Below are 22,539 nucleotides of genomic sequence, written 5' to 3' on the forward strand. Positions count from 1 at the left end.
CACAAAATCTTTTTAAGAGCTATTTCATAAATTTTTCAACAAATAATCTTTCTTACCAATGTAGTTTTTCCACATCGGGATGATCCGACAAATCCTTCTTTTCTATGTAAATTTCTTGCAGATCTTCCGCACGGTCTTTAAATGAATCGTGTACTTTGTTACTTACGTCATTAACAATTATAAAACCAAACATTCTTTCTCCTTTCCGATATTTGCCATTAACTTTAAAATAACACAAGGTAATAGGAAAATTGTTGGGAATATCCAAAAAAAAAAAAAATTATTTGCCACAGCAGCACGAGCATCCGACGACTTGTACAAACGAGGAAAAACTATATTATTCCTATTCTCGTCGTAAGTAAAGTAAATTCAAACATCTCTGCGATTGTATTTTTTAAAAATAAAAGAAGTATTCTATGAAAATTTGGTTGTTATTTGATATAAATTAATCATATTTTCTTAAAATATTATAACAGAAAAATAAAATATACCCCAAAGTGTATTGAATCACTACTACAATACTATTATCCAACATTAGTTTGCACTTTTAAGTCTTGTTTTCTAAGAAACTCATTATTAATAAGTGTTTTTTCTTAACTTGAATATTGCACTTCATATAATTAAATGTGTTTATACGTTTAGATGTACATCAAAAAGTACCAAGAAAGTGCAATCGAATATACGAAACAGCACGAGGCATATATGAATTCGTTAACTAAAGAAGAACATCAAGCACTTGAGGACAAGTTACAAATGAGGAAAGAATCCCAAAAACGCCTTAAATCTGTGAGTAAAGTTTGTACATATTGTCAAATCTCAATTATAGTGTTAAATAGCACCATTCTCATACAGGGTTAGGGTTTTGGAGAAGCGGGGTCTGACAATTTCTCCCACTCTGGCTTCATTCCAGGTGAAATTTATGGTTCGGGCTTCAGCCAATCTAATTTTTAAATGAAATTGAGAGAGGCATTCATAATTCAAACCACTGTATTTTATTTATAATGTTTATATAAAATTTAGATAAAATGATAGAAACACAATAGAAATAGATCTTTGGTCACACGCAAGCACAGTGGCCAAACTGTAGCTTCTGTCTATTTACATCGTCTCATTTTGTAAATTTACTAAATACAGGAAATCCTTGTTAATTTGAACTCAGATAGTTTAAAACTGTACTATTTGTCCTAGCCGGGTCTATACAGATTTACACATTAAAGAATTCGGTTAGTTTGAAATACGAAGTGAAAATTCTGTCCAAACTGTGATATGCACATTTGTTTAGTATCTCCATACTTTAAGAGAACAATAGACCAAGAACAACTCTAATCTTATCAATATGGCTTTGCTTTTGTAGTAACACATTTTTGGTTGTCACCTTACACATGGACTACCCTTTTTTCTCTTATAAAATACAGCGGGTTTTCGGGATTGCAAGATTGGGTTACAAGTAACAGATTAGGACTCTAGGCTACTACTTTCTGGGCTGCTTTAATAATTTGGGATATATTTTGAGGAATTCAGCTTTACTTTTATAAAGCCTATCTGGCAATTCGTGAGGTTCTCACTGGACACATGCTGTTTACTGCAGTTTAATTAATACCGCACGGTCTTTAAATTAAAATAGTACTTTGTTACTTACGTCATTAACAATTATAAAACCAAACATTCTTTCTCCTTTCCGATATTTGCCATTAACTTTAAAATAACACAAGGTAATAGGAAAATTGTTGGGAATATCCAAAAAAAAAAAAAATTATTTGCCACAGCAGCACGAGCATCCGACNTAATATAAATAATGAAAATAGCATTCTGTATATATATATATATGTTGCTGTATTCCATTTGCTTAATAAATTACATCAGTTACATGGCATTTGAAATATGGTATTTTGTCCTTTGAATTTCAAACTAGCAAGGATTTCTGCACTACTTACAAATATATAATAATTTTGTAAGTTTTCTGACTATTACATGTGGATTGCAAAGCCAGGTATACATATGCCAGTTTACTCAACAGGTATACCTGAATAAGTTTGCCTATCTCGTATATCTGAACTTACAAATGAAGAAAATGACAATTCTGTCATTCGTGCATTCAGGTGTACTGGAAGGCACGCCTGTTTAGCTCTTCCTGTTAGTATACCAGTATGCGTGCACCCGGCTTAAGCATAAGACATAACTTGGACGTAACCAAAAGCTAAGGATATGTTTGTGTGAACCAAATTTTAAATAGCGTGCCCCAACTAGAAATCCACAAACCGGTAACAAAGTGTTTATAAATAAATTTCTTATTTTCTCAAAGAGTTTTTAGATAGCCTTTCTTACATAACTATCGAGACATACACATTCTTAAGCTAACATATTGGTGATAAGTATATACATATATAAAATGCTGTTCTTGCATATTTGTAATAGGTGATGTACAGGATGATTTTAAACTGATTGTATTCAGACCCCTCTAGAGCCTGTACTTTAGGCATAGCTTTAGATGAAACAGTGTGAAATTAGGTCATGTATATTTAAAAAATTGATCAAGTTTTGTTTGTTTCTTGTTTTATTCACTGGACTTACATACTCTGGAGTTTTGGAAAATGGAGACAACAGTCACTTGAAAGAATGAATGTCCATTCTAAAGGTTAACCAACATTGACAATGAATAGTGAAAATGAATGAGAAACTGGAAAGTGATTTTTATTCACTTAGAGAAATTAGTTTACGCTGCAAAGTGCGGAAAGCAAAAATTTTCAACATGTCGGATCGGCAAAGTAGTGTATTAAATGAGAAAATTTGTTGGAAATGGCATTGTGTGTTATACGTATTATTTTCTTTTCATTTTGCACTTGCTGGTGATTTACTGTCAGCCCTCATTTCATATTTTCTATAATCACTTAAATGTTTCCATTTCAAAGTAAATAATGCATAATTAATTGATTATTTGTAACTGTAATTAAAAATGGATATAATTTAAATAAAACATGGAAATAAAAGAACTGCTTACTGAAAAATAAAAGATTCTCCTTTTGCATCTCAGCTGTCCTTGTTATTGAGCACTCGGCCTCAAGTGTCCCTATGCCTTGTATAGGCTGCTTAGTGTGTTCTGCCAGTCCTAGTTGGGACTGCTATTCTTCCATAACAGTTTGTTAGCTTTAGTCTGGTTAGGTTTGTCCTAGGTTATGGTAGGTTAGTTTAGTTAGTAAGTTAACATTTAAAAAATAAAATAAATACATTAAAAAAATTAAAATTTTGGGGTCTTGCTCATTTGTCTCTGTCGGTCCGTTCGTCTCGTCTAGTTTGTCATTGTGTTCATTTGCTTTACGCACTGTCTGTCTAGCTGTTAAGTAGTATTAAGATTTGTGATTGCATTCAGCTTTATTAGTATTAAGTAGATATAAGTCTTCCTACTAACAGCCACTTGGTACTAACTTCTACATTTAGCTATTCTTGGCGGCACTCAATTATTGGTGTTCGCTACACTCGGGTTTTCTTTTAGACTCTTCAGGGGACTATGGCCTTGCAGTCTAAAAACTGCACGCCAACATCAAACACAAAGGGTACTGTAGCCGTATGTATGCTGTTCAGAGAGATCCTACCTTTCTCTACTGTCTATCTCCTCTCCCTCCTACTTCCCCTCCCCTTTCCCTTACCCTCTTTTCTGCCAGTTAAACACTTTGTGTACAGCCAATGTCTTTCTTGTATGTATGTATGTATGCATGCATACTTCCATAATTACCATATTCTTCTAATAAGGACAGTCTCGAGTGGTAGATACGTGTCGTATAACTCTGAAGCAGTCTAGTCTCTGTGTTTATCATTGCATTTATTGTTTGGTCTATTATAATTAAAAACGATTAATCTATTTAGAAATAATATAAGTTAATTTTTATAATTTTTAAACTTTCATGATTATAAATATGATTTATTAACGTTATAGGCTCTTCAAAAATTAGACAAGCCAGTTGGTCCCAGATCACCTTACAATTTTTTCATAGCCGAAAGGGCTTCCATGACTTTCGGTACTAAAGCAAATGTAAGTAACATCTCTTAATTTTTTCTTTATATTTAATTTTTGAACATTCTGTACGTTAGATAAATAATAATAAAATTATAGCATGTGTGACTATTTAATCAAGCCATGTTTACTCAAATCCAAAATTTAACATTATACAGTATTTGTGAAATATTTAACTTTTGCTACAATTTTGCTTTTAGTTATCTGTACTTTTTTCATTTTTGTATCTTTCTGCTCCAAGGGCATTGAAAGGCCTTTTAATTGAACCCAACTGGGCCCACAATGAGGGTGACCTGGGCCTGACATTGTGAGAGACCACCATTTCAAAATTTTCCGGGATTTTTCTGACCACCCAGATAATAATTGAAGATATAATGGGGGATTGACTTTAGATTTGCCAAAAAAAATCCCAGAAAGTTTCGAGAACTGGTATCAGATCTTGTCCGTCATCATCCAACTGTCTCATTTTTGGGTTTGGCCAAACCCATAATGGACTTGCTAGGAAAAGGGGCAGAAAGTTAAAAAGAAAAATGAGTAAATGTGCACTACCTATAAAGGTTTATCAGTTTTGGAATAATTTTTTATCTGTTTATATGATTTTTTTTTTAGAGATTAGAAAAATAAATTTTGTTATATCATATATTTTATACAGGATATAACAAATTCCATATCATCATTGATATTAAATTATAATTCTGTGGCTATTTTATAGAGGTATAACAACTCTATATTGTTATAGGAAACACTAAAGAAAATAGGTCAAGAATGGAAAGACTTACCAGAAGAAAGGAAAGAGGTGAGTGTAGTTTATTTCTCTGAAATAATGAAATTAATCCTGATTTAAGTTATATATGTATAACTTAAATCAGGATTAATTTTCACTCTGCCAATAAAGCAGAATATATCAACATTTAAGTATAAAACTCAATATCACAAGAAACATAACAATTTAATTAATATCTTTCATATTTTTGACCCATTTGACTTGACTTGTGTTTAGCCAAATGTATTAACAGTTTTTAACGGCAAAATGTCATGTGACTTTCCAAGTTATCTTGTATTTGTATAGGTGGTAGTTGCTTGCTGTTTCTCAGCCTGCCTTGTAACATTACATTGGATGTGCTGCAGATGCAGTCAACCACTGGAGGAGGTGGACCTAATTCTTTGCAACTTTTTCCTGTGGGGTGCACGAAAGGCACACTTACATTCTCCATATACTTCAATACTTTGATCCCTGGGAAAGGCTCATCAGGTTTGGTGGGAGTTTTACTACTGGATGTCATGCAGAATGATAGGTGTGTACATAGAGAGATTTTGAAGTGATGCATGTCACATTTAGTTGCATTTACACTTTTAATTGAGACATGTCATGATTGTATAAGATAAGAAAAACCGAAAATACATAGCTGTGAACTCTGGCATTTTGTTACAGGCCCTGTATAGACATACACATATATATGTGGTAGACACCAAAAGTTTCTGGACTGTTTTATATATAAAACAATGATGTTATTTTTCAATATAGTCTCTCTGCAGTTCAACACACTTTTAACATTTCAATACCGTTGAAAAAACAGTCTGCAGTTTTGTCTGCAAAATTCTCATAAACTGCTTCCTGCAACTCTTCACTTTTTTGAGTTTTGGAAGTAGATAAATAATCACCAGGAGCCAGGTCTGGACTGCAGGAAGGATGGTCAAGTTCCTCAAACACACTTCTTCACGGCAACCTTGTGCATTCGTTGCTGTAAAGAAGTGTGGTTTATATGCTATGGCAGCCATATGCACAGGCGCATTATTCTTTAAGAGGCAAACATCTTGCAAATTAATGTAATAAGTTTAACTAAAATGAATGTTTCCAAGCAACTTATGAAAATTGGCAGAAAAAACTTTTTTATTAGTCCACATACAATCTGATACTATCATTATTTTATTTGTATCGTCTAAAATATAGTTAGGCTCCTACCTCGTATATACATAAAAGAATTCTCAAATGTTAAGTTTGAAAACTGAATTTACTTTAAATGAACTAATTGATATAAAAATTTATTCATTTTAAGGAAATTGTATTCACTATGAATGTGCTTTTTAATTTTTTAACTCTCTGCACTACAGACGTTAACTAGAAGAGTTATCAAGTTCGGGCAATGAGAGCACCATGACTGTTTGCCCATCGAAGAACTGGAATGAATAATAATTCTTTTTTTATCTCTTTGTCCTTACTTTTTACATTTTCTATGAATATATTGTCTACTTGGACTATGTTTATTAATAGGACTTATTATACTGGTGAATTTTCTGATTATCAAAGAAGGGAAATCTTGTCAAAAGTCAAAACAAAATATCTTTACTTTCACCAGGTGAAAATCTAAAGGCAGTCGTAAAATATTCTTCACAGTTGTGAAGAATATTTTACAACTGCTTTTATATCCAAATTTCTTTTGAGAATTCCTTAATCTGCACATTAAGGAGGGGACAGCTATCAAGATCTCATATGGGGCCCAAGGGTAGAATGCACTCCCTTTTGCTAATTTTTTTGAACAAATGAAATATCTAGACTGTTTCTTAAAAAATAAAATCTTAATGTTATTTTTATAGAGTAATAAAAAAAAAAAGTTGTAATTTATAGAGTTAGAAACCACTACAAGCCTCTGAGTTTCTTCCAAGTCTAGGGAAAATTCTTTAGTCTCAAGTTTCTAGATCTGGAGACCATGCTGAACATTTAATTTCCTTCGTCAATGCTTTCCACATTGTAAAGATGACAGACGTTTAAACTAAAGGTATTGGCCGATTGGATAAAATCTCCGAATTCCAGTTTGGGTTTGCATCCATCCAACAGACTGGCCGTACGGTGTTTTTTTGGTTTTCATCACTCATCCAACATCTAAATAGGAGCCAGTTTCTTACAGAAAAGTCTCCCCAAGGCACACTACCTATTTCTTAACCCTCCTATTTGATCCAAATGTATCGAACATATAAAACGTATTGTGATGTTAAATAGTTTTAAATGTGAATTTAAATGGTATTTGAGTAAGATTTATACTTCATTGTTCAATTTTAGTAAAAACATTACACTTGGTAGGAGGTAAGTTTCTTATATAGGAGATGATATTAGATATTATTAATTTAATTACATTGTTTATATTATAGATTTATAGAAGAAAATCGGAAGAGGACAAAAAAAGATATACCAATGAAATGGAAAACTGGAAGTCAAAAATGTTAAATGAAGGCTTCATAGATATTTTAAATATATTAAACAAGAAGTCATAGTAAATGTACTCACTAAATTAAAATTTTAAAAAAATCAAGTAGATATAATTAAAAACACACTTATAAATGCACATTAACAGCGAAGGGATTATTTATTTTTTAATTTTAGTATTCAGCAAGCTACTTGTTGCCAAAATAAACTTTTATTTATATATTGTGTTTTTGGATAAGTGTTTTAAAGGGACAAATAGAGCAAAAATAATTTATGCTTCTTGAATATTATTATTTACATTTTTTTTTATTGTTTTATAGTAATATCTACTGAAAATCCAAGCAGGTTTTCATATGAAATAGTGTAAATATCCAAATGCTGGAGTTCTTTGGACTATATTTTGGCTCGCATTTAATTATCAGAACTAAGAGTACGTGACTAGACAGATATTGAAATATTTTTGGTGAGTGCAAATTCTTTAATTTTTAAAATAATTATTTTTTTTTTGAATAATCTAAAGATGACGAGCTTAACTTTAGGATGGGGTTTAGTAATGCAAAATTCTTGCAAAATCTAATTATGCTCCAATCACAAGCTTGTTTCTAACTAATTCCTAGCTCTTCCCCCTGCTGAGGTCTGCTGTTGTTGCTATTTACCTCTATGTGCCTAGTATAAATGTATAGGGACTTCCAAGAAAGAATGCTGCTATTTTAAATTATTGTCAAAGATATAAAAGATACGGTACTGAATAAAATGTGTCAAGAGTCTGATTTAGATTTATTTCACAGTGAAGTGATTAGTGAAAACAATATACATTAAAACATGGGCAAATGTGAAACTCGGATGGTTTTCCAATTATAATTTCTCAGCACGTGCAGCATGCATCTAACCTGATACTCAAATTCTTCCTATGTTTGCTCTGGCATATTCATCTTGTAATCTGCAGGAGCCAAAGAATTATGGCTGCCGCAGGAGTATTGTGTTGCGCGAGCAATTCTGACTGCAAAGTGGCTTCTCTGTCACAGAACTGCACTTTCTAGAAGCAGTAAATGGTGAGACATTTGTATGCAGACCGGAGACGGATTACTCTGTCAATTGGTGTAAATTGCATACTTCTCCTGATAAGAATTAACACGATTACAGTAATTTAAAACGGTAGCATTCATTTTGGAACACACTAATTGTTCATTCATCCGTCTCAGTCAAAACCACCTCTTCCATCATTTTAAACTGGTCCAAACTCTGAACACCATGCAGAGATATTTAGAGCAATTCTCTCCATCCTTCAAGAAAATTGCAAGGAAGTACAGTGGAACCCTGGGTAACGAACTTAATCCGTTCCGCGACTCCGTTCGTTAACTGAATTGTTTGTTAACCGAAGCAATTTTTCCCATAGAAATTAATGCAAATGCAATTAATCCATTCTAATCTTCGAAATTTTTGTGATTTTATTTGTAATATACAGTAATTTTCTTTGATGAAAATGTAGGAAAACGCAGTATCTATCATTACAGCAACAAACATGTAAACTTTGTTTAATAAAATAGCACTGTACATACCTTCGTTTGTTGTAGTTGGTGGCAGAAAAGTGGAGATATATGAACCTTAATGCTTAGAAGGGGAATCCCCTCCAAAAAATTAACGGGTAGCACTTCATCGGAAGATTCTTCGAGTCGAAGTCTCTTTCGGTAAAAGAAACCCACCAGTGGCTAAGTGGTCTTCGTACCTTGAACACGGGGAGTTCGTTCGTGGGTTTGCACCTCGCTCAGACGGGCTTGCCACGTGGAGTTTTCCGGGTTTTCTCCACGTCTGTAATGCCTAAATAGGGGCCAGTTTCCCTTAAAAACACCTCCCAGAAGGCATTCCCCCTAGGCAGATCCCCAAAGTCAACACTTGGGCGATCTGCCTAGGGGGATATGTTTGTTAAATTATTGCGTTGCCATAACTTAACAAACAAACTCTTTCCGTAAGGAACAAGAAACTGATCTAAAGTTAATTGTCTTACTCTTTAAATCATAATTTTTCTCAAATGCGATAGCGCGTTGTCGTTTTCTATTGCCACTATGCCCTTTTTTTTTCTTGAATGGCATATTGATTAAATATATAAATCACAAAACTGAAAAAAGAAGTATAGCACAAACACTCGGAAAAGCAATGCTTAACTCGCGCATGCCTAACACCAACTAAAATTTGACACAAAATACCGTTACGTTCGTTATCCGAGACAAAATTTTTGCAAAATAAAAGTTCGTTAACCGATTTGGTCGTTAACCAGGACGTTCGTTAACCGGGGTTCCACTGTATTCAGGAGAAATGCAATCTTATTGGTTGCTCAAAGCCAATGAGAGTTCAGCTTGCTTTTAAAAATAGAAGGGAATTCAATCCCACATGACATGGGAATGATTGTTTACTTACCGATTCACCAAGCCCCCAAGTAAATCGCTAGTGCAGTAACTTTCACATTCCGAGTTAAAATTTAAAAATTACCTGCAACATTTAGGAAATTTGCAAATGTGGGGTCCACAGAGGGACGATGTTATCAGATATTACTGTATATTGAATTATTTAATTGATGTTAAATAGAAATTTCTTATGCATTTCGAGCATTTACATCCCTCCAGTGAAATCTATCTATCATGTTGTGTGGTTTCCTGAATGAAAGAATACAAGTTTTACAAAAATTGGTTAGTTTTTGTGTTATTTTGTAACTATAATTTATATCATTCCATATTAATTTTTTATAATTGTAATTGTGCAATTGTATAGACCAGGGGTGGCCAACCTTTTTAGCAGGCGGGCCAAATTTCAGAAATAATATTTCCTGCCGGGCCACGCACCTAATTTTTTTTTGTTAATTTAAGTAAACAAGCAAGCGTGCTACAGCTTCAACCACATCGTTGCTTTCCAGTAGGTGAGATCGTGGTTAAACACTTGCCTGGTTTAATGTAAATAAACACTAAAAAATAGGTATATTTATTNGCCAACCTTTTTAGCAGGCGGGCCAAATTTCAGAAATAATATTTCCTGCCGGGCCACGCACCTAATTTTTTTTTGTTAATTTAAGTAAACAAGCAAGCGTGCTACAGCTTCAACCACATCGTTGCTTTCCAGTAGGTGAGATCGTGGTTAAACACTTGCCTGGTTTAATGTAAATAAACACTAAAAAATAGGTATATTTATTTTTTTTGAAGAAAATTAAACATAATTGAGAATCACTTATTCAATAACCGAGAAACATATTTATTAGACAATTAAAAATATTTAATAATGAGACATCTGACTTTGTTTTAAAGAACTAAGTGCATCAAAATTGATCTCGACTAATGTTGTCGCTAAACGCAAACAATTTTCCAAATGAACATCAGTAATTCGTGTTCTCACTTGTGATTTGATGTACTTCATGCGACTAAAAAGTTGTTCACACGCGTAAGTGTTTCTAAATAGTAAAACCATCGACAGAGCATGTTTGTAAAACGCAGGATATTTATCCTTGTCCAAATACATTTCATAGAATTCTTCCAAACCTTCTTAACTCTTCTAATGTTCATTTGGTGATATGTACAATAAAGTTAACATTTACGTTCATTTGACCAAGCTCCGAGGGCCGCAACACGACTCCAGGCGGGCCGCATGCGGCCCGCAGGCCTCATGTTGGCCACCCTTGGTATAGACTCAAATTGCTGTCAGATCACAGATAATATGCTATTTTGCAATTCTTGTATACAAGGTAACTACTGACTTAACTCTATAGGGGTAAGTTAGTGGATACCATGTGTACAAGAAGCAATCTCCTTGTCTTAAAATCATACATGAGTGGCACTAGAAAAAGAGCCATAGAAGTGGTTAACATGTCTTGCAGTCTTTCTCCACTTATTTCCAAGTGTTTGCTGAAAGCCTGTATTAAGTCCATTTGAAAGGTATCTTGTGAACATCCATGTATCCATTATGACTCTGCACAGGTTCTTGCTTAAGTAATTGCAAGATATAAGTACAGGAAATTAAGTCAACTAACACACTCCAAGGTACCTTTTCCATTGATATCCTTGGCTGGATTGAGGAATAACCACAGTTTGGAACATGGTAATATATTCTGACAGTGAATTTTCATCTTTCTGGGAAGATAAATCATATTGTTCAGATTTGGAATTTTGAAAATCCTTGTTTTGTATGAGAACATATCAGAGGTAGTCTGACAGTTGATGTGGATTAATGAAGAACCAAATAGTTGAACTGTTGTTGTTCACTTCTAATGGATGCAAGGATATATTAAACAAGTAGCAGTCCAACATCACCTTCCAACAAGATGGAACCCTCGTACTAAAGTTTGATTCCAGACCACTCAATCGTCCAGATTGTCAGATTTGCCAAGGCAGCTCAATGCTCAACCCTCAACCCACCCACTCGCCTGACTCTGGAGTATGCCAAGGATCATGTGTGTGTTACAAAAGTGTGACACAAGCCCCACATACAAGAATCACGGATGACATTAACAGTGTGGCTCCTGATATGTTGGCTCAGACATTGATTGAAATCAAATACAGACTGGATACCATATAGAAATAAATACCCATTAATGAATATTATACCATGAAAAGCAAATATCAAATATGAAGTTTCCTTGCTTCTGTATTTGGTCCTACCTGGCATTATGTTGTGCTTTGGTAAAATTTTTATGCCATTCTTGTGAACTGGTTTGTCCATGTATTCTGGAAAGCACAATTTTCTTTACTCTTCATACTTGTTCATAAATGGAGGTTTGGTGAAATTTACCAAAATTGTCAGTCTTTCTTCATTGCTTCCAAATCAATGGGTACATAACAGTATGCATCAAATGGTGCATTGTTGAACTGTGATGTATTAAGATATGTGTATATCTTAATATATTCACAGATGAGTTTGTTGGTGCAGCAACTGATGTGCATTGCATTTGTCAGGCTCTGGATATGGCGAGCTCTGACGAAGCATAATGGCCACCTCCACAGTTATATTATTAACACCGTTTTTGCTACTCTTCCATAATGTGAGGGGGACAAAAAGGGGGAATCGTTAATTCCCTGTTCAAATAGCAAAGGGTCTTTTTGCACGTGGGTGGTGGTGACGACGGAGGCACAGATATGAGGTACCTTTACAAGAGAAACCCTTTTAGTTTAAACTAAGAAGGTTGCTTACGTCAGTGGACACTAAGTTCCTTCAGTGAGCATTATGTTCATTTCACTTGATGTGTGTCTTCTGGTGAGGAGAGTTGAGACAATAGTCCCAGAGCAGTGATGAGACAGTGATTGTTAGGATGAATCTTGAAAGTAAAGGTGCTTCAGATAGAGGGGGGAAATTGTCAGTGACTGGGAGTGATAACAATTTCACTCTGGCAACCTAGAATTGTCAGATGACACAGGTTTAGAAGTACTACCTGATTCAACAATCAGGTAGTACTTCTAACTTTGTATCTAGCTGTTCAGACTTTGTGCACACCTGTCTTTTAAAGTTTGGGGGTTTTATATAATTCATTCCCCAAACCTCTCCTATTGGTTCCGAGATTTACTTGTTACTTTCCGATTGATCCTGTCTCCCATTTCCATATGAAACAAGATCGATTCAAGTCCTAGGAAAAAGTCTATCTGAGACGAACTCATCCAACACCTTTCCCATATACACATCAGAGATGTCATTAGAACTAGAATAGAATTATAAGTGCAGGTTTCCTATCATTCCTTTTTTGTTAGTCTGTTTCCTTCCGATTTAATTGAACTCCATTTATGGCATGCAAGCACCAGTGTCAAAGTTGACTCCCCATCTTAACACCAATCGGTAACTTAATATGCATCTGAGTCACACTGTGACTTGCTCATTTCTTTGCAAAAAATCATTTCTAACATCTAATATTTTTCTTACATTCATTCTTTAAAAAAATACTTTTTAACATGAATTTTGTGACAGTTCAGATCTGTTTGGGACCTCACAATATTAACCCAAAATTTTGTGACAAAATAAGCCTGCAAATGCCAATATGGTGCAGCATGCTTACACCATCTTGATATATTGCCAGACATCCCAGTAAAAGTTTAATAAACTGTTCACAAAGGCATTGGTTGTTATGGCCTATTGGCTTGCAACATGTCATTCTTAACCTCAACACAACCCATTTTTCATATATGTGTGTGTGGTCTATGAAAAATGAATTCCTGAAGCAGAAACAATACACTGCTCAACACAGGTTTTATGTACATGTTTAACTTAATTAAACATATGTAAGACAGTAATTTGAAGTATGCTGGTGTAATACTAATTTTAACATTTGAAATTTATAATTAAACTTTATATATTCGGAAAGAATGCGTCATTTCTGAAGCAAATGATACGATACAATCAAACCTCAATTTAGCATGCCATTTTCAGCATAGAACTCGATACTACATGCAAGAGTTGCGTGTAGTAACGAGTTCTACACTCGAGTTGCAATGTTCGTATTGCAAAACCACACGTTTAGTAAATCACAGATGCTGAAAGGTTCTCTAATATTTACAAGGAAAATTTTCTGTAAGTATTTGTCAGCAACTTTTGGGAAGGCTTTACGTGGAGATTTGATTGTAAGGTATGTTGCAAAATATGAAGAGAAGCCACATATTTTTTACTCAAAAGTAATGACGACGCAACAACCAGTTTTTTAAAATAAATTTATTTTTTTTTAAACTAGATTCTAAAATAAGTAAATTAATCTAACTTGATAAACATTAAAAACATTCAAAATATCTCAAACTGTACAGTAGCATATTCCAAAAAATTTACAATTTTTTTCATATTCTTTTGTACCATTTCAGCATTCAGATAATCATCAAGCACATTGCATATACATTTTATTTATATTATTTTTGTATTTGTGTCTGTGTGTAAATATATAACGTATATAAACATATGTACTAATTTTATATACACAAGGAAATTTTTCGAAACCACAAAAATAAGATCTCGATTTCGAATTCTATGGTACGACGCTTTGGCTTAAATTAATCCGAATGCTGTCAGAAAATATAATTTAATCCTTAGTGTGGAACGAGAGACATTGTAAGTGGGGGTTTTCTTAATGTGTGACGTGTTTTAGCTGCAACATAGAGAATCAAATGATCAAATTAACCTGAGAAAACGTGCGGAGGTAGGAAGATAAATTGCGATCAAGCCGATCCGTCAGAAAGAGTACTAATTGATTGTTTTGACAGTGTTCAGTCCTCACTATTAAGAGTTAGTGATAACTGACTAGCGTCGAGTAAGACAAAGATTTTTATGTCCACTTCACGCCAATTGCATATTACGAGGAGCACGTGATTTTAAGAACAAACAAACAAACAAAACATTTATTGTTTTCAGCTGTTTTGGAGCCATGCTTTATTACAGTTTTCGATACCAAACATTCCCTGTACATACACATAAAAATCTAATCGTCAATATACATTCGAGCACGTCCGACCGGCCTGCCGCAATTCTCTCTTCCTGGAGACTGAAGCCAAAAATGGCCGAAGAAACGTCTTGTGCATACATAAGTGTAATTTCAAAAAGGGACAAGATCACATTGTTTGGAAGGACTGAACACTTTCAATTAGGGAAGATTAAATACTGTGTATATAGTCTTTAAGAAAATAACAAAATCTTAGATTCTTGCTCTGATATTCATTATTATTGTTCGTGTTATTCAATCACTTGTTTCTTTTCTTTTTTTTTTTTTTTAAATGTCCTGAGCTGAAGAACTGCAATTCCCATTCCTTTAAAATTTCGGCCCGACACGTCGTGACCGGCAACGCATTCAGTCCGTAAGAGATGGGAGAGGCAATGCCGAGATATCATCCGTGGCGACGCTGGCATTTGGCACTATGCTGCTTTAAATACAAATGAAATCAGGTAGTCGACATGCACGTGCACACACATACAAACATGCACACACATGTACATAAGAAAATTTTTTTGTTTTAATTTAATCTTGTCCCAAATTTCTTTTGGCTTTTAACCATTCCACAAATTCATCTAGTAAAACTGGCCCTGGAAAATATTTTAAATTTGCATTAAGTATTGAAAAAGAAAGCGACAGAAATAACGAAAAACCACTTACAAGCACCGTCTTCGTCGTAATTACTTAAATCTGAATTAATTGTTCTACTAAATTCCAAAACGTTACACCACTGATCTTTATTTATTACTTTATATTTAGATTGCTAAAAAACAAAAATCCAATTATAAATTTCTAATCTATGTAAAATTTAATGTTGAGCATATGTATGACATATATAAATATAGACTTTAATGTACGGTCGAATCTTTCCTTTTTTGGAGATTTCCCTGTGTTTTTAGTAAAAATGGTAAGTTAAATGGGAATTTTTATTTTATATTAACTTTTACTAACAGCACATTTCTCTAGAAGAATAAATAAAGATAGATTAGAGATGACAGAACCAATGCAATGACTTTATTCCATATGATGGTTCTATCAAATATCCAGTTTCTAATGGTTTTTCTGATAAAGGTCTAACTGACTTGACAAGATTAATTAAGAATTAATTAATTTGTAAGCTAGCACTTCATGCTTTGACAGAAAACCATTACCAATTGGACAATTTCCTCAAGGAAATTGGAAATTGTCCAATTGCATTTTTCCCCAACTTTTTTGATGTTACCAAATGAAACTCACAGTTATAAGGCTGTTCAATACCTTTTCTTATAAAATATGATTAATTTGTTTTCATTTTGATTAAACAATTCATGTATTGCTGCTTCAAAATGTTAAGCCTGCATGTGATAGACAATCTTCTTCACACCATCAACATACAATATTATATATTTACTCACTGTGAATTGTATTTATCATAAAATAATCATACTCTTCATTAATTATAGAATAAAATAAACCTTTAATATGCATTTGGGAGAACTGCAAAAAAAATGTTCTCAATCTCATTAGCTTCTGTGAGAATTATCTTTTTCTTTAGCTCTTTTGTCATTTCTGCAGCTATAAACTTCTCACTCCAGTCTTTCTCTTAGCTTGTAAACAGGGAGAAAAAAGGCATTATAGCTTCCTTTATCTCTACCATGCAATGTGAATTTCAGCCCAAACTATTTTCACATATAATCATGTCAGCTAGTATATTGAATATCGTGTAATTTCCAGTAAACTACAAATGTCTCTTTTGGTTTTCCATTAACCATTCTTTGTTGATGGAAAATCCACATTCCACACAAACATTACCATGGGACATATCTAAAATCATCTTCACAAATGTTTCAAATTCTTTCACTTCACCACATTGATTCTTTCCGGCTTAGTCTGTCACATCAAACCTGTACTGCTGTCTCAAGTAGTGTTTAACTGTGTCCCTAATTCCCAGGGAGGCAAAATATCTTTGTATTGCTTAGCAATTTTATCAGCTGTAAAATCATTTATCCAGTTATTATCCATAAGAGTTTCTAATGTAATATCTAGCAGTTTTTGTGCTTTCTCTAATCCTCGCATGACAGTACCTTGGCCATTTTGTATTTCAGTGGCAACAACTCAGAGGAAAGTCTTTTAAAATTTCTAATATCACTCTGTCAGTTACTTCCTTCATTCTAATTTTCCTATCTGATGGCATATCCAAGGTGTACTGTAATACTGTGCACAGATTCTCTGCTTTGCTGAGATCAACATCAGCAATGGAACACACAAAATCTTTTAATTTATGATCATGGGGTCAGAACAGACTTTTATTAAGGAAATAGTTTAAAAAAGTGACAGGTGTCGAGAAATTACCGAACGAGAAGTGACTATTAAAAGAAATGGAGGAATAGGAATGCATTCACCAAAAAACATCTCACCTCTCTGCATTAAATCAAGCTTATTGTCTTGTAACTGTGAAAATTATTTAATTAAAAGTTTTTACAGTTATGAAGTAAAATCAATTAACCATAGTCAAACTCTGTTCAAATTACAGTTAACAGGTTTAACATGCTATAATACCAGAAATTAGTATCATTTCTGGTATTATAGCATGTTAAATAATGTCACTTAACATGTTTCATTTCTGAAGTATAAATGAGAAGTGCACTTTGTCTCTCATCTTCTCAAAGTTGAAAAGGGTGCACATTTAAATAGAATAAATATAGTAACATCTTTCCAAAAGAGACTCTGACTTAGTTAAAATTGCAGGGTTTGGAACCAAAGTCATTATCATACATTGCAAGCATTGCTGATGGATTCTATGTACTATTTACTTGGTAAGAGCCTTTAAGAGCTATTGTGATCAGACCTCCTCTACCATCTCATTTCCAAAGAAAACTGATTAATGGCTAGGATTGCCAACTGCTTTTCAGTGAANCGTGTTTGATATTTATATTGATAATTCTATGGTGAAAAAATTATAATGTAAAGTTACTCCACTAGTATTTTTTGTATAAAAATAAACTATATTTTCATATTTATATTAAATCAGAATAGCACTTAAACTATTAACTCCAATAATCCAAATTAAAGCAAGAAGTAAGTAACCAAAAATGAACTACAACTATTAAAATTCTTATGCTACAACAATACCACTTGTCAAACAAATATTGAATTAATACTGAATTATTCTGCAGATAATTCAGTATTAATTTTAAAATAAAGCCATTACACTTGAATTTCCTTAGATATTCTTTTTATCACCGACTTGAAACTGAAACTCAATAATTCAAAGATCTCGGGCATTAATTACTCAGCCCAGCATTCATGTTATTGGTACATGCTACAGCATTGTTAGAGAATACATCAAGTTTGAACTGTAAATGGCAGACATGTTATTGTAATGAATAATTTATTAACAATTGATTTTAATATTTTAGGATGTGCACGTGATATTAATCACAAAAAATACTTTGGAATAATCCTACATGCCTCACTAGAATTATTTCATTACGAGGAAAACAAAGTGTAACAAATTTGAAAGATGTGTCGACTAAGTAACATAAAAAAAGTTAATTTTTAGTCTTATATATATATATAATATATAAATTTACTTACTCTAGCAAAATCATAAGCATATCTATATATGTTCTTGAATGTGACTGGTTCATTGAGCAAAGAACGGAGGTAGTCTAATTTTCCCTGAATTTTCTGCACTGTATCACATCTGAAAAAAAAACAAAATTCTTAAATTACTTTCATAAATTTAAAAATATTGTGATGGCCAGGATTTAAGAATGCTGAGATTCGAATATTTTTATTTGAATCCATCTACCAAAACGATTTTATAAAAGTTAGGGTTAACTCAAAAAGAGAAAAGCAACCAACAAATTTTCTCATAAAAAATCGATCTTCATCTTCTACAAGGAAGTATTTTCATGGGAATGGAGTTTTATGACTCTGTTCCCATGAAAATACTTCCTTGTAGAAGATGAGTTAACGGTTATGTCATAATTTTGTCACTTAACCCACCATTGGTCAAAGGAGATCATCACCCTTTGATGTACGTGGGGAAATCTCGAGAAGAGAGCCTCCACATAAAAGGCAAGTGCGATGATGACACGGGGAAAAAGGATTATTTTGTACTGTGAGCGTGTCTGTGGATTTTCTGCCTCTCGTCACCACCATCTTCGATAGACTTCCTATCTGAACTATTCTACGATTTTTGGACTTACGTCGAATCAACGAACTAGTTCAATGAGCCAAGGATCTGAACTCAAAGACCGTCAAGAAACTATCCTGTACGATTAGAGGTATTTATCCTACTCGTGATGATATGTAAGCTCTCTCTTGAGAACTTTCGAAACGCAGTTAGGATCACGACTATTATCTATTGTCAGCTACTTTTCCCGAATGGAATTACCTATACGGAATGTTAATCCAGAGAGAGATATGTGTTCTCGAACCCTTAATAATCTATAACCTTGTAAATATGTTCTACAATAAATGGGTATATTGTAATGAAATTGAATTGGTGTGTGTTCCTTCCTCCATTACCACCTCTATAGAGAACTGGAAACCACGAACGAGATCGCTCCTGTTAAATCGATCTCATGTAAAAGCATATCTATCCACTGATAAATTGATAGATTGGTGTCAGATCCTGACGTAAAACAAGCTCTAATGATCTTTAACTCTATAACCCTTCGCTCAACAGAACCCATCCTTTGGACAAGCAAGACCGGACCTCAAGGTCTTGAGTCGATTAAGAGGTAGGAGAGTCAAGAACTTGTAACATCCTACCCCCGATTAGTCTCACAATATATTTTAACTTTCCAAAGTAACAAACAATCTAAACCAACAGAAAAATGTATCGTCAGAATCAGATAGAATATGATATGTAACAAATGACAGCAAGACAATCAAGACGGTCTACCGCTGAGAATCCAGGATCAAATTGAGGCAATTGAAAAAGCCTGGGAATATTTTTGGTGACAGTATGTCGGGTCCCATCCTCCCCATCTGGCTGTCCCTAATTGTGGACCCAGTCAAACCACAGCAGGTACAATTTGAAAGATCCCCTTATGGCCACATTCACCAATAACATGTTAAATCAAAGCTGGCAAGTCTAGATTAAGAGTTACTTTATTTTTCATATTCACTAACTTTAACACTGGATGAAAAAATTTTCAAATTGAACAGACACACTCCAATTTGTCCAAGTGTGTATTGTGATGGGTCTGCAGGAATTGTCATGCGTAAACTAAACACATGATTTCAAAGTTTAGTAAACAACATATACTGATATTAAAGAAACTATACTAACCAAGACAAAAGTATTAGTGGGGATATAACCAGAAATTTCCAAGCATGGGTCACCTGCATTGTTAGCATGAGTTGACTTAGCATAGGTAGCCTATCTACCTATGCTAAGTCAACTCTGGCTAACAATACAGGTGTTACAGCATTGCTAGAGAAGAGGGACACGGGGCAGGAGGAACATATACCAGGCAGAGCTTCGTTCATAAATAAAATAACAAATATACAGCCATTATAATTCCACAGTAACTTATATTCTCCCACAAAATAGTATCTTGTGATGATTTAACTGTATATGTAAATCAACTGCTTATTCATCATTGCTAATTTTTAGCGAGTTGCTTAGAACTGTCATAAAAATTTAATACATCTGTATTGTTTTACAAAGAATTCAAATAGCACGTGCTTTAATCTGTAATTTGGAAATTATCTCATCAAAAGTGGCAAGTTAAATCAAGAATTAATGCATGGCAGATTCAGATTTTAACCAAACTCGCAACTTAAAATCTTGATCTGGATTTAACTTGAGGTAATAAATATGGCCATTAGAGTTCGTGGGACAGGGGGTCATATACCAGCCAGAGCTTATGTCCGTAAATAAAAATCTGAATGAAAAGTAAATCAAAATTATTTTATAATTAATTATAAAAATTACTTACTGTAAATTTGAAAGCCCTTTTAACCATTCTGATGCCGAAAAGAAACCCATTTGCTTTGCATCCATCTTCCAAGCTAACACCAGCATAACAATCTATAAAATATGTTATTTTAACAAAAATATTTGTTTTACTTGCTTCACTTCAAAAATAATTTTTTAAAAACTTACATTTTCCGGTTCCACTCCGATATCTTCGCAAAACTTCTCCATACCTTCCGGGCCAACGGTTTCCGGATCGTCGGCAGCTAAAACATAAATTTTACATAGTAATTATAAAAAGTAGAGTACATACTACCTGTACAGACTGGAAGTAACTAGCTGGAAGATGATGTAACTAGCAACTCCTAAGATATTTATTAACTTATCCAGTCAAATCATCACTGGGAGACATTGGGATGGAAATTTTTGTTATATTTTTAAAAAAATAATAACTCAATGTAGAACTGAATATTTGGCATTATTTGGTCAAATCATCTCATAGTTGGGGAGGGAGAAAAGAAATAAAATGGAAAGCACATTTAAAAACTCGGATATTTAGAAATTTTTTGTTTTGGAAAGGCATAAATAACAACTTTAATAAATGATCTCAGCAAACAATATTTATTAACGAGAATTATTTATTGTGGCATTGTCACAATGATGGGATGCAATTTTTTAGAACTTGATGCATGATGCTATTGATTTTAGCAGTGTCTTGCCCCTGTACATCATACTTTTCCTGTTAACAAGAGTGTCATGCCAGTCATCTATCTAACTCTATTCTGGAGAAAAAATGAAATAATGTAACTTCCTGTCCAAACCAGAAGTTCTTATATAGTTAATCAGGGTTTCCAGTTCCTAAGCATTCCATATCTGGTCTCAACTGAATTTATAAGTTCAAGCATGATAAAATTATAATGAAGAAACAATAATGCTGCTGCCTTCATAGGAAGAAAGCAGGAAATTTTGTTAGAGCTGCCAAACAAAAAGATCAGACCTCAACAATGGCATTTAAGTTTTTACTTTTCATCACTAATTTTTTTAAAATATAAATGTATATAATCTTTATTACAGAGTAGAAGATGCTGCTTTTCACCTTACTCTAAGCCAGCGATTTTCAAAATGGCCACTACGACCTCTTGGTAGAAGACAATGACTCAAGGGGGATGAAAATTCATTTTCAAACAAAGAATTATTTTTTTTGAACAGCCTGCCATTAATTATTTTTATGTTAATTAATCAAGTACTTTAAAAACTTTAATTTATGAAACTTTTGGACAATCATGTTCTTTGTTTATAAAATTATTGAAATTTAATTTTCAGTGTTTTTGACTTGTTTTATGGAGGTGCTAACAAAATACATGTAAAAGTTTGAAAAAATTCAAAAACATCACTAAGCCTTTTGTTTCATGCAGTTTCAATATAATAAAATTGGTTGATATTCAGCATTCAGCAAAAGTAACATCCAAATGAGTATCTGGCCAAAAAAACTGCTTGATCCATCCCTAAACTCTTGTCATTTTATGTCACCTGCAAGATGCATTTTATTTTGGCCAAGTAAAAAGCAGTAAGAGGAAGTCTTAGAAATGATGGCATCTTACGTATGCCATCTAAAACAATAATTAGAAGGTATCACAAGTAGGCCACACAAACTTTGGTCGAGTGTTAAATCTACGTGTATTCATTAAATTCCAACTCAACTCATTCTGGAGGTAGCCCTCCTTGTGCGTTATTCACCTTTCTCTTTTGACTGCATCGACCGTATCCATAAAAAAGATATACCCTGTGGGAAGTCACGTAACATGCTATTACGAAAGCTATTGCTTAGTAAACTAAATCATCCATCTTGCCAACAATAAATACAATACAACAGTCAAAAATTTGAAATCCCACTTTAGCATGAAGACATTGGCAACTTTTTAAGAGAAATTACTGTGCATGGATATGCTCGTAATTCCTCTTAAATCCATAAGAATAAT

General features: G+C 33.5%; 2 protein-coding genes across 13 annotated transcripts in view; one reads left to right on the top strand and one right to left on the bottom strand.

The window, feature by feature from the left end:
* Window positions 1–22,050, top strand: part of LOC111627334 (transcription factor A, mitochondrial-like) — a 30,296-nt gene extending 8,246 nt beyond the window's left edge. The window contains exons 4-8 of one of the 4 annotated variants that reach the window (XR_002756982.1): window positions 643–786; window positions 3,932–4,027; window positions 4,749–4,805; window positions 7,532–7,674; window positions 21,635–22,050. Coding sequence is in view for 3 of the 4 variants with exons in the window: in XM_023370885.1 (XP_023226653.1) it covers window positions 643–786; window positions 3,932–4,027; window positions 4,749–4,805; window positions 7,157–7,279 (420 nt within the window). In the remaining variant the exon portion in view is untranslated. Of the gene's footprint in view, window positions 1–642; window positions 787–3,931; window positions 4,028–4,748; window positions 4,806–7,156; window positions 7,512–7,531; window positions 8,622–21,634 lie in introns of those variants that run through there. The other 3 variants (XM_023370886.1, XM_023370885.1, XM_023370887.1) reach the window with 3 other exon arrangements.
* The window catches only part of LOC111627335 (DCN1-like protein 4), a 67,965-nt gene continuing 60,299 nt past the window's right edge, over window positions 14,874–22,539 (bottom strand). For all 9 annotated transcript variants that reach the window (XM_023370894.1, XM_023370892.1, XM_023370893.1 and 6 more), the window contains 5 exons: window positions 20,750–20,826; window positions 20,583–20,674; window positions 18,223–18,331; window positions 15,307–15,409; window positions 14,874–15,236 (listed from right to left, as the gene is read on the bottom strand). In XM_023370894.1, the coding sequence (XP_023226662.1) occupies window positions 15,172–15,236; window positions 15,307–15,409; window positions 18,223–18,331; window positions 20,583–20,674; window positions 20,750–20,826 (446 nt within the window). In that variant the 3' untranslated portion in view covers window positions 14,874–15,171. The remainder of the gene's footprint in view (window positions 15,237–15,306; window positions 15,410–18,222; window positions 18,332–20,582; window positions 20,675–20,749; window positions 20,827–22,539) is intronic.

The sequence above is a fragment of the Centruroides sculpturatus genome, unplaced genomic scaffold, assembly GCF_000671375.1.
Source record: "Centruroides sculpturatus isolate CEXI.00-Female unplaced genomic scaffold, Cexi_2.0 scaffold508, whole genome shotgun sequence".
NCBI classification, from domain to species: domain Eukaryota; kingdom Metazoa; phylum Arthropoda; class Arachnida; order Scorpiones; family Buthidae; genus Centruroides; species Centruroides sculpturatus.